The sequence below is a fragment of the Elephas maximus genome, chromosome 3 (assembly GCF_024166365.1).
Source record: "Elephas maximus indicus isolate mEleMax1 chromosome 3, mEleMax1 primary haplotype, whole genome shotgun sequence".
NCBI lineage: Eukaryota > Metazoa > Chordata > Mammalia > Proboscidea > Elephantidae > Elephas > Elephas maximus.
Genome location: NC_064821.1, coordinates 174,278,149 through 174,301,478, shown reverse-complemented (window position 1 = coordinate 174,301,478; position 23,330 = coordinate 174,278,149). Strand labels below are relative to the sequence as shown.

The following is a 23,330-nucleotide window of genomic DNA, read 5'->3' as shown; positions in this document are numbered from 1 at the left end:
TTTGTCCTCTAATTTGCTCATTCTGTCTTCCATTGATTCAGTTCTGCTCCTGTGTCCTTCTATTGATATATCTATTCTGAAATTTTATTGTTAATCTTTCAGATATCTAGTGTGGTCAAATTAATAGCATGCATACCATGCCCACTTGGATATCTAGTTGCCATTTTTGTATGATTTCTCACTGTCTATTTATTTTGTTGTCTTGTTCTTTGAATTCTTTAATTGCTTTGTCTGTGTTTTCTTTGATTTTGTCTGTGTTTTCCTTGATCTCTTGAAGAACCTATATATTAGTCTTTTGAATTCTTTATCAGGTAGTTCCATTACCATTTCTTCCTCCAGAAGGTTTTATGATCTTTATTTTGTCACCTACTGGAGCCGTCTTGTCCTGCTTCTTTATGTGATTTGATATTGTCTGTTGTCTCCAAGGCATAAAGGTGCTATTATATTCATTTATTTATTGTATGTTTGTTTGCTGCTTCTTGATTTTTTGTTTCATTTTCTTTTATTTTTATATATCCAAGTAGGCAGGGTGTGCATGCTATTAGTTTGACCACACTAAAGCTCTCACTACCTATTTCCAGGTAGGTTGGGCAGCAGCTGAGTGTGTGAGCACAGGTCTCTGATTAATGGTTTTGTCGGGTGCTGAAGATGTATCTGGCGTTGCTGGCTATGTGATGTGTCTGTTCAGCCAGTCACCTGGGCATGGGTGTAGGGAATGTTCTCACTGGTCACTGGGTTGAAAGTTGTGTGTGCATACTGCCAGTGCTGGGTGGTTCGGGTAAGGGTGCCCATGTCATTGGTCACCAGGTGGGTGGTATGGAACCCCTCACCAACAGTCCTGGGTGGACAGGCCTGCATGGGCATGGTTGGAGTGGGCACAAGCCTCCAGTTGCAGGAGGGATAACAGTGCAGGTGGCAAGAAGGGAGGATGCTGCCAGTCCACAGGTGCCTGCTAGAAGGGCGTGCCCTGTCCATGAGAGTGTGATGCATGGGAGGGTGTGCCAACAGTCTTTGGGGCTCCTGGTGTAGGTGGCTTGAAGGATTAGGCCCCTGGCATGGATGGCTGGGTGTAGAAGCAGGTGCCTCCAGTTTGTGGGCTCCTGGCAGCAGTGGCTGGGTGAAGCAGTAGGTACCACTGGTCCTTGGGCCCCTGGTGCAGTTTGTTCATTGGAAGAGGGTATGTGGCTGGTCCCCAGGTCTCCAGCACTGGTGGCCAGGTAGAGAAGCAGTTGCTGCCAGTACTCAGGCCCTGGATCCAATACCTGGGCTTAGCAGGCACCACTGGTCTGTGGGCTCTCATCATGTGTGGGTGGACGGGAGAGGGGGTGCCACCCATCCACAGCCTTCAGGTGTGGGTCGCTTGGTGGAGAAGTGGGTGCCACTGGTCCATGGACCCCCAGTTCAGGGGGTAGGGCAGTGATAGGTGCCATTGGGCCACAATTGTGTGGGAGGGAATGGAAGAGGGGAGTGGTGGGACTCCACAGGTCCATGGGTCTCCAAAACAGGGGGCTAGGGAGTGTGGTGTGTGAGGTGAGTGAACTTAACTTTTGCAGGATGGAGAGTACTCCTGCCTGGCTCTGGACATGGGTGCAGAGCCTTTTCTGCTTGCCTACCCCAGATGATGGAGGCTTCTGCTTGAAACACTGTATGCTTTGTCTCAATATGGCTGCCCCATGCAGGCTTGGTTGGCAGGGCACTGGCAATCTGTAATTCACCATGTCCACAGTTTTTGTGTAATCTCTCCTTCCACCTGGCACTCAGTCCTATCCTTCAGCCTTGCCTTTGATGCTCAAGGTTCCAAAGTTGTCATCTATATCCTATTCATTTGTTTTCTCAGGTCTTTATCGTAAGAGGGACATTATGAGGTGTCTGACTAAGCTGCCATCTTGGACCACGCCCACCTCTTTAATTTTTAAGAGTCTACATTTTGTTTTAAACCAGAGAAGCTAATTATAGGAACGGCTTGCTTTACATTCATTTATTTACTCATCGCTTACTATCTAGGGTGTACCAGGAATTGTGCTGAATGCAAAGATTAATAAGACACATCCTGGATTATTTGCTTGCCCACTCCTAGAATTCTGACTGAATCTAGCCTTTTGATTCTTCTTCATGACATGATTGAAATGACTTCTAATATTGACTTCAACTTGACCCTTTTTCTCTAGAAAGAGAGCTGGGAAACTAATGAATAAGGCTACCAATATTTGGAGACATCTACTATACAAACCACTGACAGCTTTCTGTCCTCCACATAATCAAACACAAACACTACTCAGCTTTCAGCATCCTCTAACTTCAACTTCACACTATGTATTTATCTCCCACTGTCTCATAGTGCATCCTCTGGTCTCCCAAACACTAGGGTCATTTTCATCTTTACAGACAGGCCTCTATCATTTATCTTGAGTAAGTTCCATGACATCTCTAAACCTCAGTTTCTTCATCTGTAAAATTAGAATAATGTCTGCCTCATAGGGAATTATGGGGATTAAATGAGATGACAAATGTACAGCCCCTCTTACAGTTTCTAACCATAAAAGTTATTCAGTGACCATTGATCCCTTTTCCATTCCAAAAGAGAATGTATCTTCTTTTTCACCTATGCCAACCAGAGGCATTTTTCAAAACCATGACTCTGCTTCCTCTGTCTTTCATGATTACTTTGTAGACTTAATGCCTCTCTTTAACAATAGATTTTGCACAAATGTTCCAAAAGTTTGTGTATTATTAGATACTATTTCACTTTCTATATAAGGTACCCAAAGTAGCCCACTATGATACATTTTATTTTCAAAACAATTTACCTATATCGATCTTGTCTCAATCTGCTACATTGTAGATGATATGGAAGAATCAACTTTATTGTGAACCATCAAAATATCTAACATTACACTTGAATGATTTAATAAACATGAAATTTTCTTAATATTTACTATTTATCGTTTTATTTCTGTAGATTTCCGATGGTGGCTCTTGGATACTAACAGCCACTCCTGTCTTCCAGATAAGTGAAGATTATTTTTATTGCTGCACCAAGAGAATTATGCGCCTGTTTGTCTGAATAGGAGCCCTTGTGGTACAGTGGTTAAGTGTTGGGCTGCTAACCAAAAGGTCAGCAGTTCAAATCTACCAGCTGCTCCTTGGAAACCCTACGGGACAGTTCTATACTGTCCTATAGGGTTGCTATGAGTCAGAATCAACTTGACAGTAATGGTTTTTGGTTTTGTTTTTTCCCATCTAAATAAAATGTATTCACATTTTAATGAAATAGTGGTATAGTATAGATCAGGTATGGACTTGGACAAGTAAAAATTTTGAAAATTAAATTTAGAGAAGATAGATTTTAAGGTTGGAAGAGCTGAGAACATAACATTTTAGGGTAAATACGGAAGAAAATCAGTTAAAAAGGAGGAATAGAAAGGAAGAAGGAGGAGTTGTTTCAGTTCTGTGGACCCTGAATGCACTGTGTCTCAGTGGAAGCATTGCTGCAGGTCTAAAAATATACTACCTATGCCTGTTTTATAAGCCTGGAGCCTATAGAGTTCTTGGTGCCCTCTTTTTAAAATAGAAATATAAAACTACAAACACACAATTAGGTATAAGGTCTGGGAAGCAGCACTTGTAATTGAGTGGCTCTGAGCCATAAGCTTCATTAGCTTCATGATGAATCAACCTCTGGACTAGGTAGAATCCTCAGAATTTCTGTAATTAAGAGAGCTATTTTCTCCACGGTGGAGCTGTGGCACAATATACGAAGACCCTCTTCCTTCTTTTCTAGCAGAATATCCTAGCTTCCTTGTTCTCCACCCATTTCCACCTTACCACATCTTAATTTTTTTTTTAAGGTTTTGCACCATGGAAACACCTTCATGTTTGGACATCGTAAAACAAAACCACCCCATTCACCACTTCTACCTCAGTTTTTATTATGTCTTTCTAAATTGCCCAAGAACAAGCTCTTGGTCTTCAGCTCCTCCTGTAAACTCAGAAGGTTGCTGTGGGTTAGATAAGTCAGCCAATATGGGATTCTGAAAAGAGGTGTTCAGCTTTAAACCACTAGGAGAAATACTGCTGTGACTGATGGAGAAAAATGAAGATAACATGAATACCCAAAAGGACAGGGAGATAATTGCAGCTCATCCCATTTGTCTTTGCCCTCTAACCTCACCAGAAGCCCCAGTAACTGTATCAAATGCACACACAGGCACCCTGCACTTGGATTTGGACTTTTTCAATTATTTTTAATGCAATACATTACATCATACAAATTCCACCAACAGTTTAGGGGCCTGGTTAGTTCTTTAAGATTAGTTATCTCTTTAATTCCCAACCACCAACCTATAAGCAAATCTTTCCCATTTTATTCCATACTTTTCAAACATATCTAATATATCTGTTTTCCTTCTTTCCTTTCCTCCTTCCTTCTGTCCTGTCTACCTGCTTTCCTACTTCTTTTAGATCAGTAAATTTTTGTCGCGCACTTACTATGTGCCTATTCTTCTTCTTATAGAGCCCTAATGGGGAAGACGTAAAAATACATGATTGCAAATTAACAAAATGAGTTGAATAATAGCGTGTATGGTCCACTATGTTGTGCATACGTACACACTTGGGCTCATATGACTGACTCATTAGGTGTGAACATGAGCAGGTGAAAAAAAAAAAAAAGACATTCAGATGCTCACAGGGAACAGATCTTGAAGGATCTTACAAGATATGCTAAGGAATTTGAATTGTACTCCTGAAGGTAATAAGGAATCTATTAAATAGTCCTAAGAGGGACATGGCACAGTCAGATTTGCATTTTAGAAAGATTGCTTGGGCAGCTATGTAAAGAATAGATTGTAAGAGGGCAATGCTGTATGGAGGGAAGTTATTTAAGAGGCTGTTGCAGTAATTCAGGAGAAAAAGCAGTTCAAAACTGGAAAAGGCAGTGGAAGCGGAGGTATGGCGATGGATTGCATTTGTAGAATGTTGTTGCTGGCAAATTGGATGTGGGAGTTGAGGAAGCAGAAGGCATAAAAACGGTTCCCAGCTTTCTTGCTTGGGAGACAGATTTGGTGTCATTTTCAGAGTCAAAGAGTACGGAAGAAGAGAATAGTTATTTAATAAAAAAAAAAAATGCCACATGCAAATTATTGAGCACTTAATACTGCATAGTAGGTGATAAGCACTTAACATGCATTATGTAACTTTAATTCAAATTAACATCATGAATCTCAGAAACATCTCACAACATCACAACATGGATGAATCTAGAGGGCATTATGCTGAGTGAAATAAGTCAATCACAAAAGGACAAATACTTTATGAGACCCCCATTATAAAAGCCCAGAAAAAGTTCACACACATAAAAAAAATTTTTTTTGATGGTTATGATGGAGGGGAAGGGGAGAGGGGAAATCACTAACTTGGTAGTAAAAAAAAAATCCGTTGCCATCAAGTTGATTCTGACTCATAGCGGCCTTATAGGACAGAGTAGAACCACACCATAGAGTTTCCAAGGAGCAGCTGGTGGATCTGAACTGCTGACCTTTCAGTTAGCAGCCAAGTTTTTAACCACTGCACAACGAGGACAAGTGTTAACTCCAGTGAAGGGAAAGACAGCACACAATATGAGGGAAGTCAGCACAACTTGACTAAGGCAAAGTCATAGAAGTTTCCTAGACACATCCAATCACCTTGAGGGACTGAGTTACTGGGGCTGAGGGCTAGTGACCATGGACTTGTGGGACATCTAGGTGAATTGGTATAACATAGTTCCTAAAGAAAATGTTCTACATCGTACTTTGGTGTCTAGCTTCTGGGTGTTAAAAGCCTGCAAGTGGCAATTTAAGATACATCTATTGGTCTCTATCCAGTCTGGAGGAAAGGAGAATGAAGAAAACCAAAGACACAAGGAAAATATTAGTCTGAAGGACTAACGGACCACATGAATCACAGCCTCTACAATCTGAGCTCAGAAAAATTAGATGGTGCCCAACTACCACCACCCACCACTCTGACAGAGATCACAATAGAGGGTCCCAGACAGAGTGGGAAAAGAATGCAGAAGAAAAGTCAAATTCACACACACACACAAAAAAGACTAGACTTACTGGTGCGACAGAGACCATAGGAACCCCCAAAACTATGGCCCCCAAACAACCTTCTAACTCAACACTGAAGCCACTCCTGCAGCCCACCTTTCAGTCAAAGATTATGTAGATTTATAAAATAAACAATAAGGCATGTGAGGAAAGTCCTTCTTAGTTCAATCTAGTATAGGAGGCCAAATGGGCAACACCTGCCCAGAAGCAGATGCGAAGGCAGGAAGGGACAGGAAACCTGGACAAATGGACTCGGGGAGCCCAGGGTGTAAAGGAAAGGTGGGGAGGGACTGCTGACACAATGCAGAGGTTGCATTTGAATGAGAAACTAATTTGCAGTGTAAACTTTCACCGAAAGTTCAATAAAAGTAAAAACTGTCACAGTCGTCAGTAACAGAAAGGAAAGTCTGAGAAAGTGTCAGAGCCAAGAAGAACCTAAGGACACATGATGACTAATGCAATGTGGTGTCCTGGATGGGATCCCGTAGTAGAAAAACGACATTAGGTAAAAAATAAACAAATAGGGAGACCTGAATATAGTGTGGACTTAATGTATCAATATTAGTTCCTTAATTGTGGCAGAGGTACTACGCTAAGGCAAGATGTTAATAATAGTAGAAACTGCGTGGAAGGTATATGCAAACTCTCTGTCCTATCTTCTCAAATTTTCTGTAAGTCTAAAACAGAATGTTTATTTAAAAAAAATTAACATCATGTATTTCGCACAGTGAAACCTATGAAAGCCAGAACTCAACAGGACTGCCTTGTTTTTCCGGGTCCCACAAGTTTTCTGGCTTTGACAGAGCTCCTACTTGTTTAGTGGAAAATATTTTAGTTTTCCATCTCTGAAGGGTTTCTACCTTCCATAAGTTCCTACTTTGGCAAGCTTTACTGTGCTATTACATTGATTTTAAAGAAGAAGAAACCAAGGCTCAAAAAATCAAGTCCAAAATTACACAATAGCTAAGCGGTAGAGCCAGAATTCAAACCTAGAAGACCTTTACCCAGAGCCTTGGTTCTTAAGAAATACATCAGTGTTTCTCAAACTGTGGTACAGAGTTTACTTGCATCAGAATCATCCAGGGTGCTTGTTAAAAAATACAGATTCTTTGATCCAACCTAATCTAGGCAAACAGAATTCCTGAAGGGATGCACTTTAAAGCTTACACACTGTTGCAATACATACTGTATATTACCTCTTGGCAAAGGGAGGATGACAAAGTCTCTTTTTTTAACACAGGATATTTTAGTATTCTTTTTTGAAGCAATCTCATACTGATAGAAAAGTTGCAAGTAAAATACAAACAACTTTTTTTTTTTAACCATTTCACAGTAAGTTGCCAACCTAGTGCCCCGTGACCCACTAACATTAATGTATACGCCCTACAAATACGGGTATCCTCCTACACAATTAAGGTGCCCTGGTGGTGCGATGGTTAAGTGCTCAGCTGCTAACCGAAAGGTTGGTGGTTCAAACTCACACAGTGACTCCATGGGAGAGCAGATCTGGTGACGTGCCTCTGTAAAGATTACAGCCTAGGAAGCCCTATGGGGCAGTTCTGCTCTGTCATATAGGGTCACTATGAGTTGGAATTGGCTCAACAGCACACAGTAGCATAATAAAATTCAACCATCACCATTAGGAAATTAAAATATTTTCCTACCATCTAACCCTCAAGTTTCCTCAGTTGTCCCAATAACGTCTTTTATAGCAAAAGGATCCAGTTCAGAATCATAGATGGCATTAGTTGTCATGTTTCATTAGTCTCCAATCTGGAACCATTCGTCAATCTTGACTTTTATGGTCCTGACATATTTGGATATCACAGGGCAGTTATTTTGTAGAATATCCCTCAATTTGAGTTTCTCTAATGTTTCCTCATGATTAGATTCAGATTGTTTATCCTTGGCAGGAACATCACAAAAGTGATAACTGCATTGCTTGGACCCTCCTAATAGCTTTTTTCCTGTTGCCGTCTAGTTGATTTCAACTCATAAGTATCCTATAGGACAAAGTAGAACTGCCCCATAGGTTTCCAAGGAGCAGCTGGTGGATTTGAACTGCCAACCTTTTGGTTGGCAGCCGAGCTCTTAACCACTGCGCCACTGGGACTCTGCCTAATAGCTTTAGGACCAAATTATTCAGGAATGAAAGGAAAAGGAAAGGACAAAAAAAAGTTCAATATGTTGTGTGAAAGTTCTTGTGGATCACCTAAGTGATGTCTACTATGTAGTTGAATAAATGAGTCTGAAGTTCACCTGGAAAATTGGAGCTGAAGAGAGAATTTTAGTGCCATCAAGGTATGAGTGATAATTGAAACTAATTGTGAACAAACTCAATGAGGGACTCACATAAAACTAGAAGAGAAGAGACCAAAGATGAGACCGTGGGGAACCTTGATTTTAAGGATACAAAATTAGAAGAATAACAGGCAACAGAAAGTGAAGAGGAGCAGATTGCTAAGAGGTGAAATAACAAAATAGAGTTAGGAAAACTAAAGGATATGAAGACTTCATCCCTAAATTAATCCCTTCCACTGACCTTTACCTGAAGCCATCCTTTCATTTACCCCCCTTTACCCTCATTGACCTTTGACTGATAATGTGGATTCTCAAACAATTTTTTCAAGTGAAGTCTGCTTCTCCTCACACATCCCTAAATTCATTAGTCCAAGGAATTGATATGACTTTTAAATACAGTTTATCTTTCCTCCCTGAAAGCCCCTTATTTCCCCACAGCAGGCACTATATTCTTTCTTTTCATGTGGGAGTGGTCTACTGGACAGTCTGTCTTCTCCCAAAACAGAAGTAAAAGATTCTTTACTAGGAGTTAACCCTTTTCCTTATTTTAATCTCTCAGATGACCTAGAATTCTCTCACTCAGATCTACTTTTGTTTTTAATGAGATACATTACCTATTTCATGGCTGGTTTGCCAAGAGGGATGAACAATATCCTCGGACCTGGTAAACAAATGAGTAATGGGTACCTGGGTGAGTTAACAAGAGACACAGTCTTAAGTTTCTACTCTTTTATCGCTCTACTGCCTCCCACAGTATTTTCATCCATTCTCAGCTTCAGATACCTTCTACAGCTCATGTTTCATAAATGTATAAACTCCAGCCAACATCTCCTCTGAGATTCAGACCCATATTCACCTGAAAATCTCAGTGTATAGCTGGGCAGCACCACACGGTCGTTAAGAATGTCTACTCTGTTGACTGATTACTGGGATTTATGTTCTGACTTTGAAACTTCCTAGCTCTGTGATTCCGGGCAAGTTAAATAAACTCTTTGTGCTTCAGTTTTCTAATCTGTACAACAGGGAAAATAATAGGATCTCCCTCATGGTGCTCTTATGAAGATTAAATGTGTTAATAAATGCAAAGCATTTAGAACAGTGGCTCATTGTAAGCCCTGTGAAAGCTTAGTTCTGTGATATGTCTCTCAAGAATATTGAATTTAACATTTCGAACCTTGAACTCTTGCTCTCCCTCAACCCCAAACCTATTTTTTACATCTCTATAAAGGGACCATCTGTATAATAATCACCTATTTGCTTAAGCCAGAAACTTACAAATTGTTCCTTATTACTTTTTGTTCCTCATCTCTATCCCATATTTCATCTGTCATAAATATTAAGCAGACATAAAGCTCCATTGATTCTACCTTCAAAATACATCTTGAGCCTGTCCATTTCTGTCCACTGCCACTCCTTCCACCCTAGACCAAGCCACTATCATCTCTCATTCAACCACTCCAATAACCTCCTTCCCATTGCCCTGCTTCTACCCCCTAAAACAACAACAACAAAAAAAAATCCCATCACTATCGAGTTGATTCTGACTCATAACAACCCTAAAGGACAGAGTAGGACCGCCCCATAGGGTTTCCAAGGAGTGCCTGGTGGATTCGAACTGCTGACCTTTTGGTTAGCAGCTGTAGTTTTTAACCACTATGCCACCAGGGTTTCCCCCTACACCCTTATAATCCATTATCAACACAGAAGCTAGACAGAAGACTGAAAAGTGAAAATCAGATCATGGCAGGTTCCGCCTTCAAACCCATCAAGTTCTTTCTACTACACGTGGAATAACATCCAAACTCTTTATCTGGCCTTCAAGCTTATGCATGCTGTCCTCCCCGCCTACTTCATGAACCTCATCGCATTTCCTCTCCCTCTTGTTTTCAATGCTCCAGAAACAATCACTCCGTGTCAACTCCTAACACCCAAATTGTATCCTGACTTAAGGCCTTGGCCTTTATTATTCGCTTCACCTGGAAAAAATCTCCCTCCTAGTCCCTAGTCCTAAAGTTTATTCTTTGTCACTTTTCAGATTTCAATTTAAATGTTACTTCCTGAAGAAGCTCTCCCTTACCACCTAATTAAAGTCCCCTCATTACTATTTTCTTTCAATGAACTCTGTGTTTTCCCTTTACAGCTTTTAATTTTCATTTGTAATCATGTAATTATTTGTTTGCTTCCTTGCTTAGGGGCTGCCTTTCCAACTGAATTGTAAGCTTAGTTTAGATGGGAATTGTATTTGTTTTATTCACACACTGTATCCTCACAGCTGGATCAATGAGCAACAACATGATAAATGGAGAAAATATTGACGTTGTCAAGGATTTCATTTTATTTGGCTCCACCATGAACGCCCATGGAACCTGCAGTCAAGAAATCAAATGACATATTGCATTGGGCAAATCTGTTGTGAAAGACCTCTTAAAGTGTTGAAAACCAAAGATGTCACTTTGAGGAGTAAGGTGAGCCTGACCTAATTCATGGTATTTTCAGTGGCCTCATATGCATGCAAAAGCTGACCAATGAATAAGGAACACTAAGGAAGAATTGACGCCTTTGAATTATGTTGGTGAAGAATATTGAATATACCGTGGGCTGCCAGAAGAACGAACAAATCTGTCTAGGAAGAAGTTCAGCCAGAATGCTCCTTAGAAATGGGGATGGTGAGACTTCACCTCACTTAACTTTGGACATGTTATCAGGAGGAATCAGTTACTGGAGAAGGACATCATGCTTAGTAAAGTAGAGGGTCAGTAGAGAAGAGGAAGACCTGCAACCCGATGGATTGACAAAGTGGCTGCAACAATGGGCTCGAGCATAACAACAATTGTGAGGATGGTGCAGTACCAGGCAGTGTTTTGTTCTGTTGTACATAGGGTCACTATGTTTCAGGACCAACTTGACAGCACCAAACAACACACCCAGCACACAGCACAGTGTCAGACATATCCAGGTATCCAATAACTATTTATTGAATGAAAGAATGAGTGAGTGAATGAATGAGTCATGAGAGTATAGATAAAGTACTTCTTTAGGTTCTAGAAGGCCTTTTTGGAAATAAGAGATCACCAAAAAGGTGCTTCTTTTTCAGGAAAGCCATCAACATAAAGATGTTGTTAATGAACAGGTGTGTCTCTAGCAACCTGGGAGTACTTGATAAAGAACACCAACTTTTTTGCTAAATTAGATTTTCTGAGCATGGAAGTTTAGGGATCAATATTGTAATTATGCTCTAGGTGTTTGGCTACCATGATAATAAACCACATTTATAAAAAAAAAAAAAAAATGCATTATTGGTCCAAGTGCTAGCCTCTCCTTTCAGGTGACAAGTGTAAGAATATCATCCAGACGGTCAAGGGGGTGAGGTGCAGCAAACATTTTCAGGCCAGGAATTTGATGCTGAGATGGTTTAATTCACAATTCTCAGTCTTGATAAGACTAGTTTTGCTGCAACCACTCAAGGGAGGTTTGGATGAAGTATCATATGCAGTGAGCTGGTGGAACCACCCAGACTCCACCTCCTTCACACTCTTGCTCAGCCCAAATCATACCCCTCAAATCAGCCCACCCCAAAAATGAATTTTTTTATGTGTTATTTCCTAAAATGCTTGCAAACTCGTTTTGTATTTTTACTCTATTAAATGTCTGTCTGCTTTTCATATAAAAAATACTTTTTATTTCTGGACCAAGAGGTAAAATGGACAATCCTGGGAGAAGCCCTGTGATGTTAGTCACTCCATTTATCCTCAAGGGCACACTTTACTTTCTTTAGGAGCATGAGTACGCCATTTGAGAAAGACATGATTGTTGCTTATATATGTTTTATCTTCATTACTAATTTAGAAACATTTTGCTGTATGATTTTCGTGTTCTTCACAGTGTTTGGGAAACCTTGCTGGCGTAGTGGTTAAGAGCTAAGGCTGCTAACCGAAAAGGTCAGCAGTTCGAATCCACCAGGAGGCGCTCCCGCTATGGGGCAGTTCTACTCTGTCCTGTAGGGTTGCTATCAGTCAGAATCAGTGTTGGTAACATAGTAGATACCCAACATTTAAATAGCTAATGAATTAGGAAGAGGAGTTAGAAAGAAGTAAGGAATGTGAGAAGTCAGGAAGATCTACCCAGAAAACAATGGCTTTTGCTCGTGCCACCTTAGGAGGTTTTCTTCCTGTCTCTAGTGATTAAATGATCACTTGAGCAGAAGATGCTTTGGTCTTCCCACACTCTTTCAAAACTGGTGGCTTTCGGAAAATGGAATTCAAACAGGCCTTGGACAAAACAAACCATTGAGAGGAAGAAGGAACCAGGGGATTTCTTATTTTTGAGCATCAAGTCAGCTTTTAGGATTCAAAACACTCAAAATAACTGTCGTGATGCAGAGGGGTATCAGAAGTCAGAACGTTCCCACTTCTATGGTATTTTAACCTTCCTTGTTTCTCCCAAATTTCTTTAACTTAAAATGCTGGCAGCCCACTTCCACATTGTGCTATTGAGATTTCAGTATCTATGCTCTGGCTTATTTCAACATTTTAAAGGGATTTTTAAAAATTATTTTAAGACAATAATTTTTTTTAAAGCTATTTCTCTACCACTTATAATAGTGTCACCTTAGTGTAATTTCTTTCTCTGTAAAAGCTCACTTCCAGTCCCACTTGATTTCTTTCATGTGTATTTCTTTTCAGGACATGGAGGCAATAATTTAAGTTACTATGTAGGAATCCATTTTCTGTGGCTTGTGGCTGGAGAATGTATTTGGCTCCCTCTTAGAAGCTTGGACTTCTTGACCTCTGCTGCCTTCCCCAGTTTGAAAACCCGAACTGTAGTCCTCTGTGGGGATTTACACAGGTGTCTATTACGGCCCATAATCTGTGCTAGAGCTTCCAGTATTCTCATTGCAGAAAGGTTAAGCTCTCCTGTCTTTGTTCCTGAGTAAAAAAGTCCACAAGGCATTAGTATTGTCAGGGAGCAGATTGAAACAAGCAACAGCTTCAATCAGGCCTTAAGCCCAAGGCCATGCTGGTGAGCAATCTTTGCGATGAGTAAGGGGTTCCATTAGAAAAAGGAGCAGTCAGTTTTTAACTCCAGAGTCACAAAAACAAAACTATCCCCTACTGTTCTTACAGTGGCCATGTTTTCCGAACTAACATTTGTGACTCACATTCTCACAAAGACATAGGTACTTTTGTGACAACAGCTTAAAAATATCTGAAGTTGGGACTGTCCCATAATATTCGAGATATATTGTTATTAAATGTATATCCCACGTTGGGATCCAACAGGTCAATTAACGGGGCAGGTTACAAGATGAGGTTGCACTGCCATTTGCCAAGATCACTGCCCTTCATATCCTAAGGGTCAGTATGCAACTGGAAACATTCTGCCCTGTAGATCTTTCCAGTTTGAGGGCATATAGCATCTATTCCCCACAGCTGTGGTCATCAGCTATGTCAGTGTTGGTAGGGCTGACACTTACCTTTTAGGCTTCTGGAAAATATGTCCACAGTCTTGGACTATACTCACCTGTTGGTTCTGACATCTGTGCTTCTCCCCAATGTCAGTAGCAAAGCTATTAGACCTGATGGAGGCACCTCAATGTAACCTATAAATGTCAGTTTCCAGACTCAGAGTCTCTGAGTATCTTCAGAAGGGGCATAAAGAAGGAACCTACCCATGTTCTGGAGTCCCTGGGTGGTGCAAATTGTTAATATGCTCAATGGCTAACTAAAAAGTTAGTGGTTTGAATCCACCCAGAGGCACTTTGGAAGAGAAGTCTGGCGATGTACTTCCAAAATATCAGCCACTGAAAACCCTATGGAGCACCGTCCTACCGTGATACACATGGGGTTGCCATGAATCAAAATCAACTCAATGGCAACTGGTGGGTTTTACCCACATTGTAGTGAAGCAATAATCTAGGAGCAGAATGACTTGGGGCAAGAAGGAGTGGTGGAGAAGTTCCAAGAATGGACTGAGAATGGGAGTGCTTTTCATTCAAAAATTACATCTCTGATATGAAGAGAACAATCACCAGCTTCCCTGAAACGGTCCTGCTTGGCTGGCCCCCAGTGAGCTGGAGTAAGCGAGGAGGAAACGAAGCCATTTAGGAAACAGCCTAGTAGTTAAAGCATGGCATCATGGTTCATCTCGGAGAGATCCGCACTAGGTTCAGCTACCAATTTCTTTCCCCTTTTAAAGGTCTTACGTTGGCGAAGTGTTGTATCAGTTTTAGACTCACAGCAGGAACAGGTCAGAAGTGCTACCTCAGCATCTGCTTTTGCTCCCCTTGTCTTTGTGTCTTTACTGTCACCTCCCAATAAAACAAGCAAAGACAAGCCAGATGCAAATGGGTGTGAAGCAGCTCTGTCACTGTTTTCACGATTGATTTAAGTGTTAACCCTCGGCTTAAGTGTGAACCCAAATGCTTCTCACAACCACTTGTAAGTACATGCCAGGTTGGTATGTAACTTACGGTCTAGTAGTCAATCTCCCATGAGAATTTCCTTCATTTCCAACTGTCATTCCCAGTAGTTTGCCAATAGGCAGAGCTTGAAAGGGCAAGGTCAAAATAATAGCAACCACAACTATTGCATTAATACGGCTTACATGGAATTTTTTTTTTTTTTTTTTAATTACTCTGAAGGGCCTAGCAGATCTGAGGTGAAAGGGTGTTTTTTTCAGAATGTCACTTGCCAGGAAGAAGACACCTTCATCAACAGAAACAATAAACAGTAAAAGCTTGTCTCAAATTTTATTTTTCCTTCTAACTTCTGAAAGCAGGTTAAGGAAAAACAACAGCGTTCCACTTTAGCTACAAATTGCTAATTAATAACTAACTTCAATTTTCCCAGAAGTAAAAATATTAACATACTTAAAAAAAAAGAAATTAAACTTCACAATCTTTCTAATTGTTATAAAACTATTTAGCAGCAATATCTGTTTAATTATTTAGGCATATCTTAATTGCGTAAATAGTATTAGCACAGTCATAAATATTTTCTTTTTGTCCATAGACAACCAGCTAAGGATCTGTTGCTTGTAGGACTTAAATTAAATCTATTTAAGGCTGCCTGCTGGCAACAAAATAATTACTTACACTTGCTAATGCCTGAGTCTATTAGATTTAGCAGCAAGAAGTGTTCTTTGCTTTCCTAAGTAGGGGAAAGTTGCATTTTCCTATATAAATGTCATTGTTGATGGTATTAAAGAGGATTAGGGTGGGGTTGAAGTAGTTGAAAATTTAATTAATCTAATCCCTTTAACAGCAATTGTTTTTATATTGATAATTCTCTGTAACAACAGTATTACAGATCACACCCATGTGAAATATTTACACTAAATATTTCAGTATGTAATCTCTCTTCCTTTTTCTTTGGGGAATGGTAAGATTTTCTGCTTCTTCAGGTTTCTTCTTTTGTTCTTTCTCTCTCACCTAAAATGCAGGGTTTCTTCTTAAGGGATCACAATGCAATCTTTTTTTTTCCCCCCTGTTAATTTTCTCTCAATGTCATTGTCTCTCAGTAAGTTATGTTAATGACCATCAAATCATTAATCTCCTGAAGGAACATCAGTGCTGTGAAATGAGGACAAAGGTTCAATTGATTTTTTTTTTCTTTTTCATATCTATAGTCATTTGGTGTAGATTCTCATTTGAAATGATTTGTTTACCCATCAATTTCAATAAATTGTATGCTGTTGAAATTATCACGAACAATAGAGTCGCCTGAAGGTCGCAACTGTCATTCCGGTCAACCTCCTCTGATCATCACCAGTGTATACTGGGAATTGTTCTTAATCAGCTCAAATGTCACGTTATTGGGGAGACCTTTTCTGACCTCCAAATAAAAAATTACAATCACTATCCCTCTCCTCAGCACCAGCTCCCCTTTAATTGGCTTTATTTTTCTCCATTGCAGTTACTGCCATGTTACATTAGAAAACATGTATTTATTTGTTGTATCTCCCTCAACTAGGATGGAAGCTTCACTGAAAGCAAGGACTTGAATTTGTTCACTGCTGTATGGCTAGAGCCAAGACAAGTGACTTAAAGGTAGTAATAGTAGTATAGCAATAGTATAGTATAGTAATAATGGTCCCTGGGAGGTGCAAACAGTTTGCTCTTGGCTACTGACCTAAAAGTTGACAGTTTAAATCCACCCAGTTGCACCATGATGAAGGGCCTGGTGATCTGCTTCCATAAAGATAACTGCCAAAAAAACCCTGTGAAACAATTCTACTATGTGACACATGGGGTTGCCATGAGTCTGAATAGACTGGACAATAACCAGTTTGGTCTTTTTATGGGTAGTATAATAACAGTACAGTAATGCCAGCCAAGGAGTTCTGGTGGTACAGTGGCTAAGTGCTCGGCTGCTAACAGAAATGTTGGTGGTTCAAACCTACAAGCTGCTCTGAGGGAGAAAGACGGGGCAGTCCACGTCTGTGAAAATTACTGCCTAGAAACACTATGGGGCAGTTCTATTCTGTCCTGTAGGATTGCTATCAGTCAAAATTTACCCAATGGCAGTGGGGCTTATTTTTGTTTTCTTTTGTTTTTTTAATGCCAGCCAGCCAGTTGCCATTGACTCATGATGACCCTATGTGTGTCCGGGGAGAACTGTGCTCCATAGTTCTGAAGTAGGCTGAAGAACCGTTCTTCTGAGGCACCTCTGTGTGGACTTGAATCTCCAACCTTTCTGTTAGTAGCTGAGTATATTAACCATTTGCACTACCCAGAGATGAATACAGTAGTCAAAAAACCAAAAAACCAAACCCGTTGCTGTCTAGTCAGTTCCGACTCATAGTGACCCTGTAGGACAGAGTAGAACTGCCCCATAGAGTTTCCAAGGAGCACCTGGTGAATTCGAACTGCAGATCTTTTGGTTAGCATACACAGCATTTAACCACTACACCACCAATTGTGAGTCAGAATTGACTCGATGGCACACAACAATAACAACAGGAGTACCAGACAACCTACAGTTTTAGTCTGTTAGTGAAGACGTGGCATATAAAGCGCTGTTTCTCCTTCTGTTTCACAGGAATACTCAATAAATAGTGGTTGAGTGCACGTAGCTTTTCTCTCATTTTTTAGGTGCCTAAAATATCTTTTTTAAAATATCAGATCTGTGCAAACCAGTAAAAAATTTCTCTCCATCTTGGCATGCATTTAGAAGAACAACAGTTTGATTCTTATTTGCTGTAAACATCCATCCTAAGCTCCAATGAAAGGGTATTCCTGTGAATCAGAAGGAGAAACAGCGCTTTATATGCCACATCTTCACTAACAGACTAAAACTGTAGGTTGTCTGGTACTCCTGTTGTTATTGTTGTGTGCCATCGAGTCAATTCTGACTCATAACCCATTGCCATCGAGTCAAGTCAGACTCATAGCAACACTATAGGACAGAGAAGAACTGCTCCATAGGGTTTACTAGGCTGTAGTCTTCGCTGGAGCAAATCGCCAGGTCTTTTCTCCCAAACAGTAGCTGGTGGCTTTGAACCACCAACCATTTGGTTAGCAGCCAGGCCCTTAACCATAGTGCTGCCAGGGATCCTTAGGCATCCATATATCCACAGTTTTAAAAGTAATACAGAGCAGAGAATCCCAAAGGATGTGCTTCAGGACTTTACTTCTACAGGATATAAATAAGGGCTACTAGCCAAAAAGAAGGAGACTTGATGGTGCAGTCATTAAGCACTCGGCTATTAACCGAAAGGTCAGCGTTTTGAACCCACCAAACGCTCCAAGGGAGAAAGATGTGGCAGTTAGCGCTTATAAAGATTGTTGCTGTTGTTATTAGGTGCTGTCGAGTGAGTTCCAACTCATAGCGACCCTGTGTACAACAGAATGAAATGTTGCCCGGTCTTGCGCCATCCTCAAAATCATTGCTATGTTTGAGCCCATTGTTGCAGCCACTGTGTCAGTCCACCTCATTGAGGGTCTTCCTCTTTTTCGCTGACCCACTGCTTTACCAAGTATGATGTCCTTCTCCAGGGACTGGCCCCTCCCGTTAACATGTCCAAAGTAAGCGAGAGGAAGTCTCGCCATCCTTGCTTCTAAGGAGCATTCTAGCTGTATTTCTTTCATAAAGATTATAGCCTTGAAAATCCTATACGGCGGTTCTACTCTGCTCCTATAGGTCCCTATGAGTTGAAATCAACTCTATGGCAAAGGGTTAAACCAAAAAGGAACTCCATGGCCAAATATATTTGGATAAGCAGATATAACATGAAGATAAGCAAGATTCTTAACTTCAAGGCATCTCAGATGTATGATAATGCTCATAAAGACTCTCCAAACAAGGAGATCTTATGTCGTGTTTCCCAAATTTGGTCTTAGACCTTTCCCTTCTATCAGTCAACGTAGGTTCTAAGGCTGGGTTGCATCCTAGAGAATTCCATTGACTTTGGCTCTTCCTTTTATTTGCTTTTTGTGACCTTGGGCAAATTTATTTACACTTCTATATGCCTCAGTTCCCTCTTCTGTAAGGTTAAGATAGTGATACCTACCTTATAGGGCTATGTAAAGATTATCCATTATACTGTATGTAAAATGTCTGGCACATAATAAATAATAACCCAAAAACCCAATAATAGAAGGTGGTTATTATCAACACCCCTCATTGAATGTAGGAATGACTGCCTTTTAGATTTCTTCTAGCATATTTTCTAAGACAGAAGTTTGTTAGTAGTGACCCTGTCTTAGTTTCCTAGTTTTGCTGTAACAGGAATACCATAAACGAATGGTTTTAAATAACAGAAATTTATTCTCTCAGTTTTATATGCTGTAAGTCCAAATCAGGGTCTCAACAGTGTTGACATTTTCCTTGTCTGTAGCCCTAGACGGTCCTTGGTTTGTAGAGGATCCTCACGTGGAGTTTGTCTTCCCCCTTTTGTGCATGCCTCTGCGTCTAATCTGCTCTTTTTATAATGCAGAAGTGATTAGGTTTAGGACACACCCTACAGCAATGTGGCTTCATTAATATAACAAGGAAATCCCTATTTCCAGACAGGATTACATTCACAGGTGCAGTGGTTAGAATTCTAACACATTTTGAAGGGATACAATTCAATCCACAAGAGACCCACTCCAAGAATCAGCCTGGCGTTCCTCCTTCTCTCATCATGGCTTCCTGTCCCATCTGAAAAGCTCTGTGCACCTCTACTGAAGGTGAATGAATGCTGTCTCTCGGCAGCACTTAATGTGAACTTACTTTGGTGCATCCTGCAGAGTTGATTCCCTGCGTTTCAATATCCATGACCTCAAATGAAGACACTTTTGTCAGGGGGAAGGTGGTAGCATCTAAGTTAATCATTGTGCAGATGGTTACAAGCTGACAGATTTTGAAGTGACCATATTTTTTCAGTAAATTTCAGATGAAGGTGTGATTTGTGTAAACCTGACCCCTGCCAGTAAAGTGTGCATTTGCATATATTTAGAATTTATAAATCCTGACAGATTCCACAATATTTATAGCCCTCCATAAAAAGCCTTTGCCAGTTTGCAGAGCTTTGCTTTTGGCTCCCTAGTATGCTTAAGAGAGTTTAAATAATAATAAATTTGGTGATTTATTCCACCTGGAACAGAAACTTATCCCCCCCCCGCCTTGGCTTGTTTTGGAGGGGATCTATAAATAGGGCCACAGACGCTGGGATCAGGAATATAGAATTGAAATTTGAGAGAAAAGTACAGAAACATTTCCATTATCACAGATGCCTTGAACGTATTTTTAAAACCGTTTTGTTTCTCAAATAATGTACCTTCTCTCTCCTTTCTCCTACCCCATCTCAGTAATACTTGAGTCCCCCAAACCTGTTGCCAGTATCAGGATTCAGCTGCATTAACGGGAGAGAGAGAATGAGTATTAGCTGACTAGGTAGGAGAAAGCTGCCTCTAGGGAAGCCAGAGCAGTGCTCCAATGTTCGTCTTACATTTCACAGGAGTCAGCTGGTAACTGAATGTCAGCGTCCAAAGTAAATTCACTATTTGAGACCCAGTTCATGCATCCCACAGGTATGATGAAAAACTCAGTTCCTGAAAAAGAAAAAAAACAAAAACAATTCTAAGTGTATTTACAAGAGAAAGCCTAAGGATGGAGGGTCAGAGGATCGATTGTTGCACCCCATCCATGTCATAATTACCTAGCACAGGGTAGGAGCGAAATACCTGATCAATTGTTTCCAAATGAAACCAGTTGTTTTCTTAAAAACAAAATAAACAAAAATCTGGGAACCACTCATCGGCCCCACAATCTACTGACAACAGCTGAGAACAGTCATTTAGCATTGCCTAAGTGATGCTCTGACTTGTGATACAGCAAGGAGATTTGTTCAAGTGGAAGGTAAAAGAAGTAGCCTTTGTGAGAGGGAGAATAATAATAATGGCTAATATCCATGGATGAGGGCCGGGCACAGAGTAAGGTATCAAGTGGCTGTGGCTCTTTGCAACATCCTCCTGAGCAGGGGGATGATTTTCCTGTCTTGATAACTTGGAGCACACTCCCCAGACCCACCACCAAGTTTTTCCTGAGCAATCCCTTTGTCTTCCAGCTAATAGCTTGGCAGATGTTTGGACCAAGCCCCAGAGCCTGTAGTGTACCACATTTTAATGATCTGTGGTGAACAAAGTACATGCTTTAAAAGCAGACTTTATGAAGCGGGGACCCAGTTAAGTATAAGGGATTTGATGCAAAGTGAGAAGAAGCTGAACATTGTATGGGGCTATTGTTTCCTAAACAGGACACAGGTAGGTATGGTTCATTGCTAATTCTAAAGGTTTGCTTGAAAAATGACTTTTGAAAGAACTCTGCTTTTGAGGACTGTCCTTGAGGCAGAGAGGAATTTCCTGTGCTCTTCCATAGCATCTCTCTAAGATGAAGCGGAGGTATTGAGCTGTGAGACAGTTGCTCGATGTCTTTGTGCTTCTGTGACCACATTATGGGTCTAACACATATGGGATAAAGAAACTGTTTTCATTTCTTAAAGTCTATGAGAGGAAGCAAGACAAGAAAATTGCCATATTGCCTTTTTTTTTTTTTTTTTTTTGAAGCTGTTAAAGAGGAGAATCCAGTTAGGGCAAATAAAAAATGATTACTGCAAACTGTTATTTATTTATTTTTTTTCTTCCTTTCTAGCTTCTTACTCAGCAACAGCAATCTGGCAAGACTTGTGTCAAACCAGTGTTTTGATGCACCCTCTTTTGTTCTTCTTCCATAGGGCAACCCCTACATGTGCAATAATGAGTGTGACGCAAGCACCCCTGAGCTGGCACACCCCCCTGAGCTGATGTTTGATTTTGAAGGAAGACATCCCTCCACATTCTGGCAGTCTGCTACTTGGAAGGAGTATCCCAAGCCTCTCCAGGTTAACATCACGCTGTCTTGGAGCAAAACCATTGAGCTCACAGACAATATAATTATTACCTTTGAATCTGGACGTCCAGACCAAATGATCCTGGAGAAATCTCTCGATTATGGACGAACATGGCAGCCCTATCAGTATTACGCTACAGACTGCTTAGATGCTTTTCACATGGATCCTAAATCTGTGAAGGATTTATCACAGCATACAGTCTTAGAAATCATTTGCACAGAAGAGTACTCCACGGGGTATATGACAAATAGCAAAATCATCAACTTTGAAATCAAAGACAGATTCGCGTTTTTTGCGGGACCTCGGCTACGCAATATGGCTTCCCTTTACGGACAGCTGGATACAACCAAGAAACTCAGAGATTTCTTTACAGTCACAGACCTGAGGATAAGGCTTTTGAGACCAGCCATCGGGGAAATATTTGTAGATGAGCAACACTTGGCACGCTACTTTTACGCCATCTCAGACATAAAGGTACAAGGAAGGTAAGAGAACTCTGACTTGAAAGGGAACAGGTGTGTCCAAGCGAAATGTCAGTGTGTTGGTCCCACGCCTGAGAGTGACAGGTGTCAATTTCTACTGAAATGTTTTCTGAGGAACAGCAGCCTAGAGGTACGCTGAAGGCATTTGAGACCCTTCTTACTCAGAAGTAATTTGTAATCCCAGACTTGCTGTGGCAAAATAGGCAGGATTCCTTAGTATTTAGGCGAAGGCGTATGATAATAAAAACCAATAGTAAGCATTTTATTCGAGGCAAAGCAACTTCTTGGGTCAGGAGGTGGTTTAAGTTCTTAAGGCAGAAGCCAAGGGGAGCAGACTGTTTGCTCTATAAGTGAGTGAAAAGCAAGAAATATATCTTATCATTGTTTTTAAATGCAAGGAACCATTTGGAAACCAGCAATTTTCTTTGTTTCCTCAACCGCACTCATGAGTCTATTATATTCCTAAGAGAGGGTTTCACAATGCTTATGCTTGGTGATATTGCACAAAACATTCCAGAAATGAAAGCTTTATTTCTTCAAATTTATTAATGAAGAACCAAAAACATCTAGGAAACATAATGCATTTGTTAAAGAGGGGCAAAATCTACTTTTCAAGTTTTTGATGTTATTATCTTAAAATATATATACTACCCTTTAAAATCTGCACCTGAGTGAGTCGAGCCCCCTTCATCATGTAGGTAAATTAGAGATGGACCAGAAACTAAAGTTGAAGCACATCAATGGTCACAGTCAGGGATGTCTTTGGTTTTGGTAACATACCAGAGACACGATTGAACAAGTTCCTAAGAATTTTCAAGAGGTTTAATGAAAAACTTGGATGATGAGAACCCAGACCACCTACATAGAGGCCAACAACCAGATTTTCCTATGTGGTGTATCAGAATAATGAAACGATGGAAGTCGAAGCCTGAGATAATGAGTAGGGAAAACTGAAGGTAAGACTATGCAGCAGTATGGGGAAAAGGGAAGAAAATCAATAATCACTCTAAAACTGCAAAGATAGCTTTAAATCAAGATATATGAAGATAAGAATATAAATGATGTATAAATCATGTAGGTTAAT

At 40.4% G+C, this 23,330-nt stretch overlaps 1 protein-coding gene across 5 annotated transcripts in view; it reads left to right on the top strand.

The window, feature by feature from the left end:
* The window catches only part of NTNG1 (netrin G1), a 416,081-nt gene that overhangs the window by 217,100 nt on the left and 175,651 nt on the right, over positions 1-23,330 (top strand). For all 5 annotated transcript variants that reach the window (XM_049880212.1, XM_049880213.1, XM_049880210.1 and 2 more), the window contains exon 3: positions 21,609-22,249. In XM_049880212.1, coding sequence (XP_049736169.1) covers positions 21,609-22,249 — 641 coding nt within the window. The remainder of the gene's footprint in view (positions 1-21,608; positions 22,250-23,330) is intronic.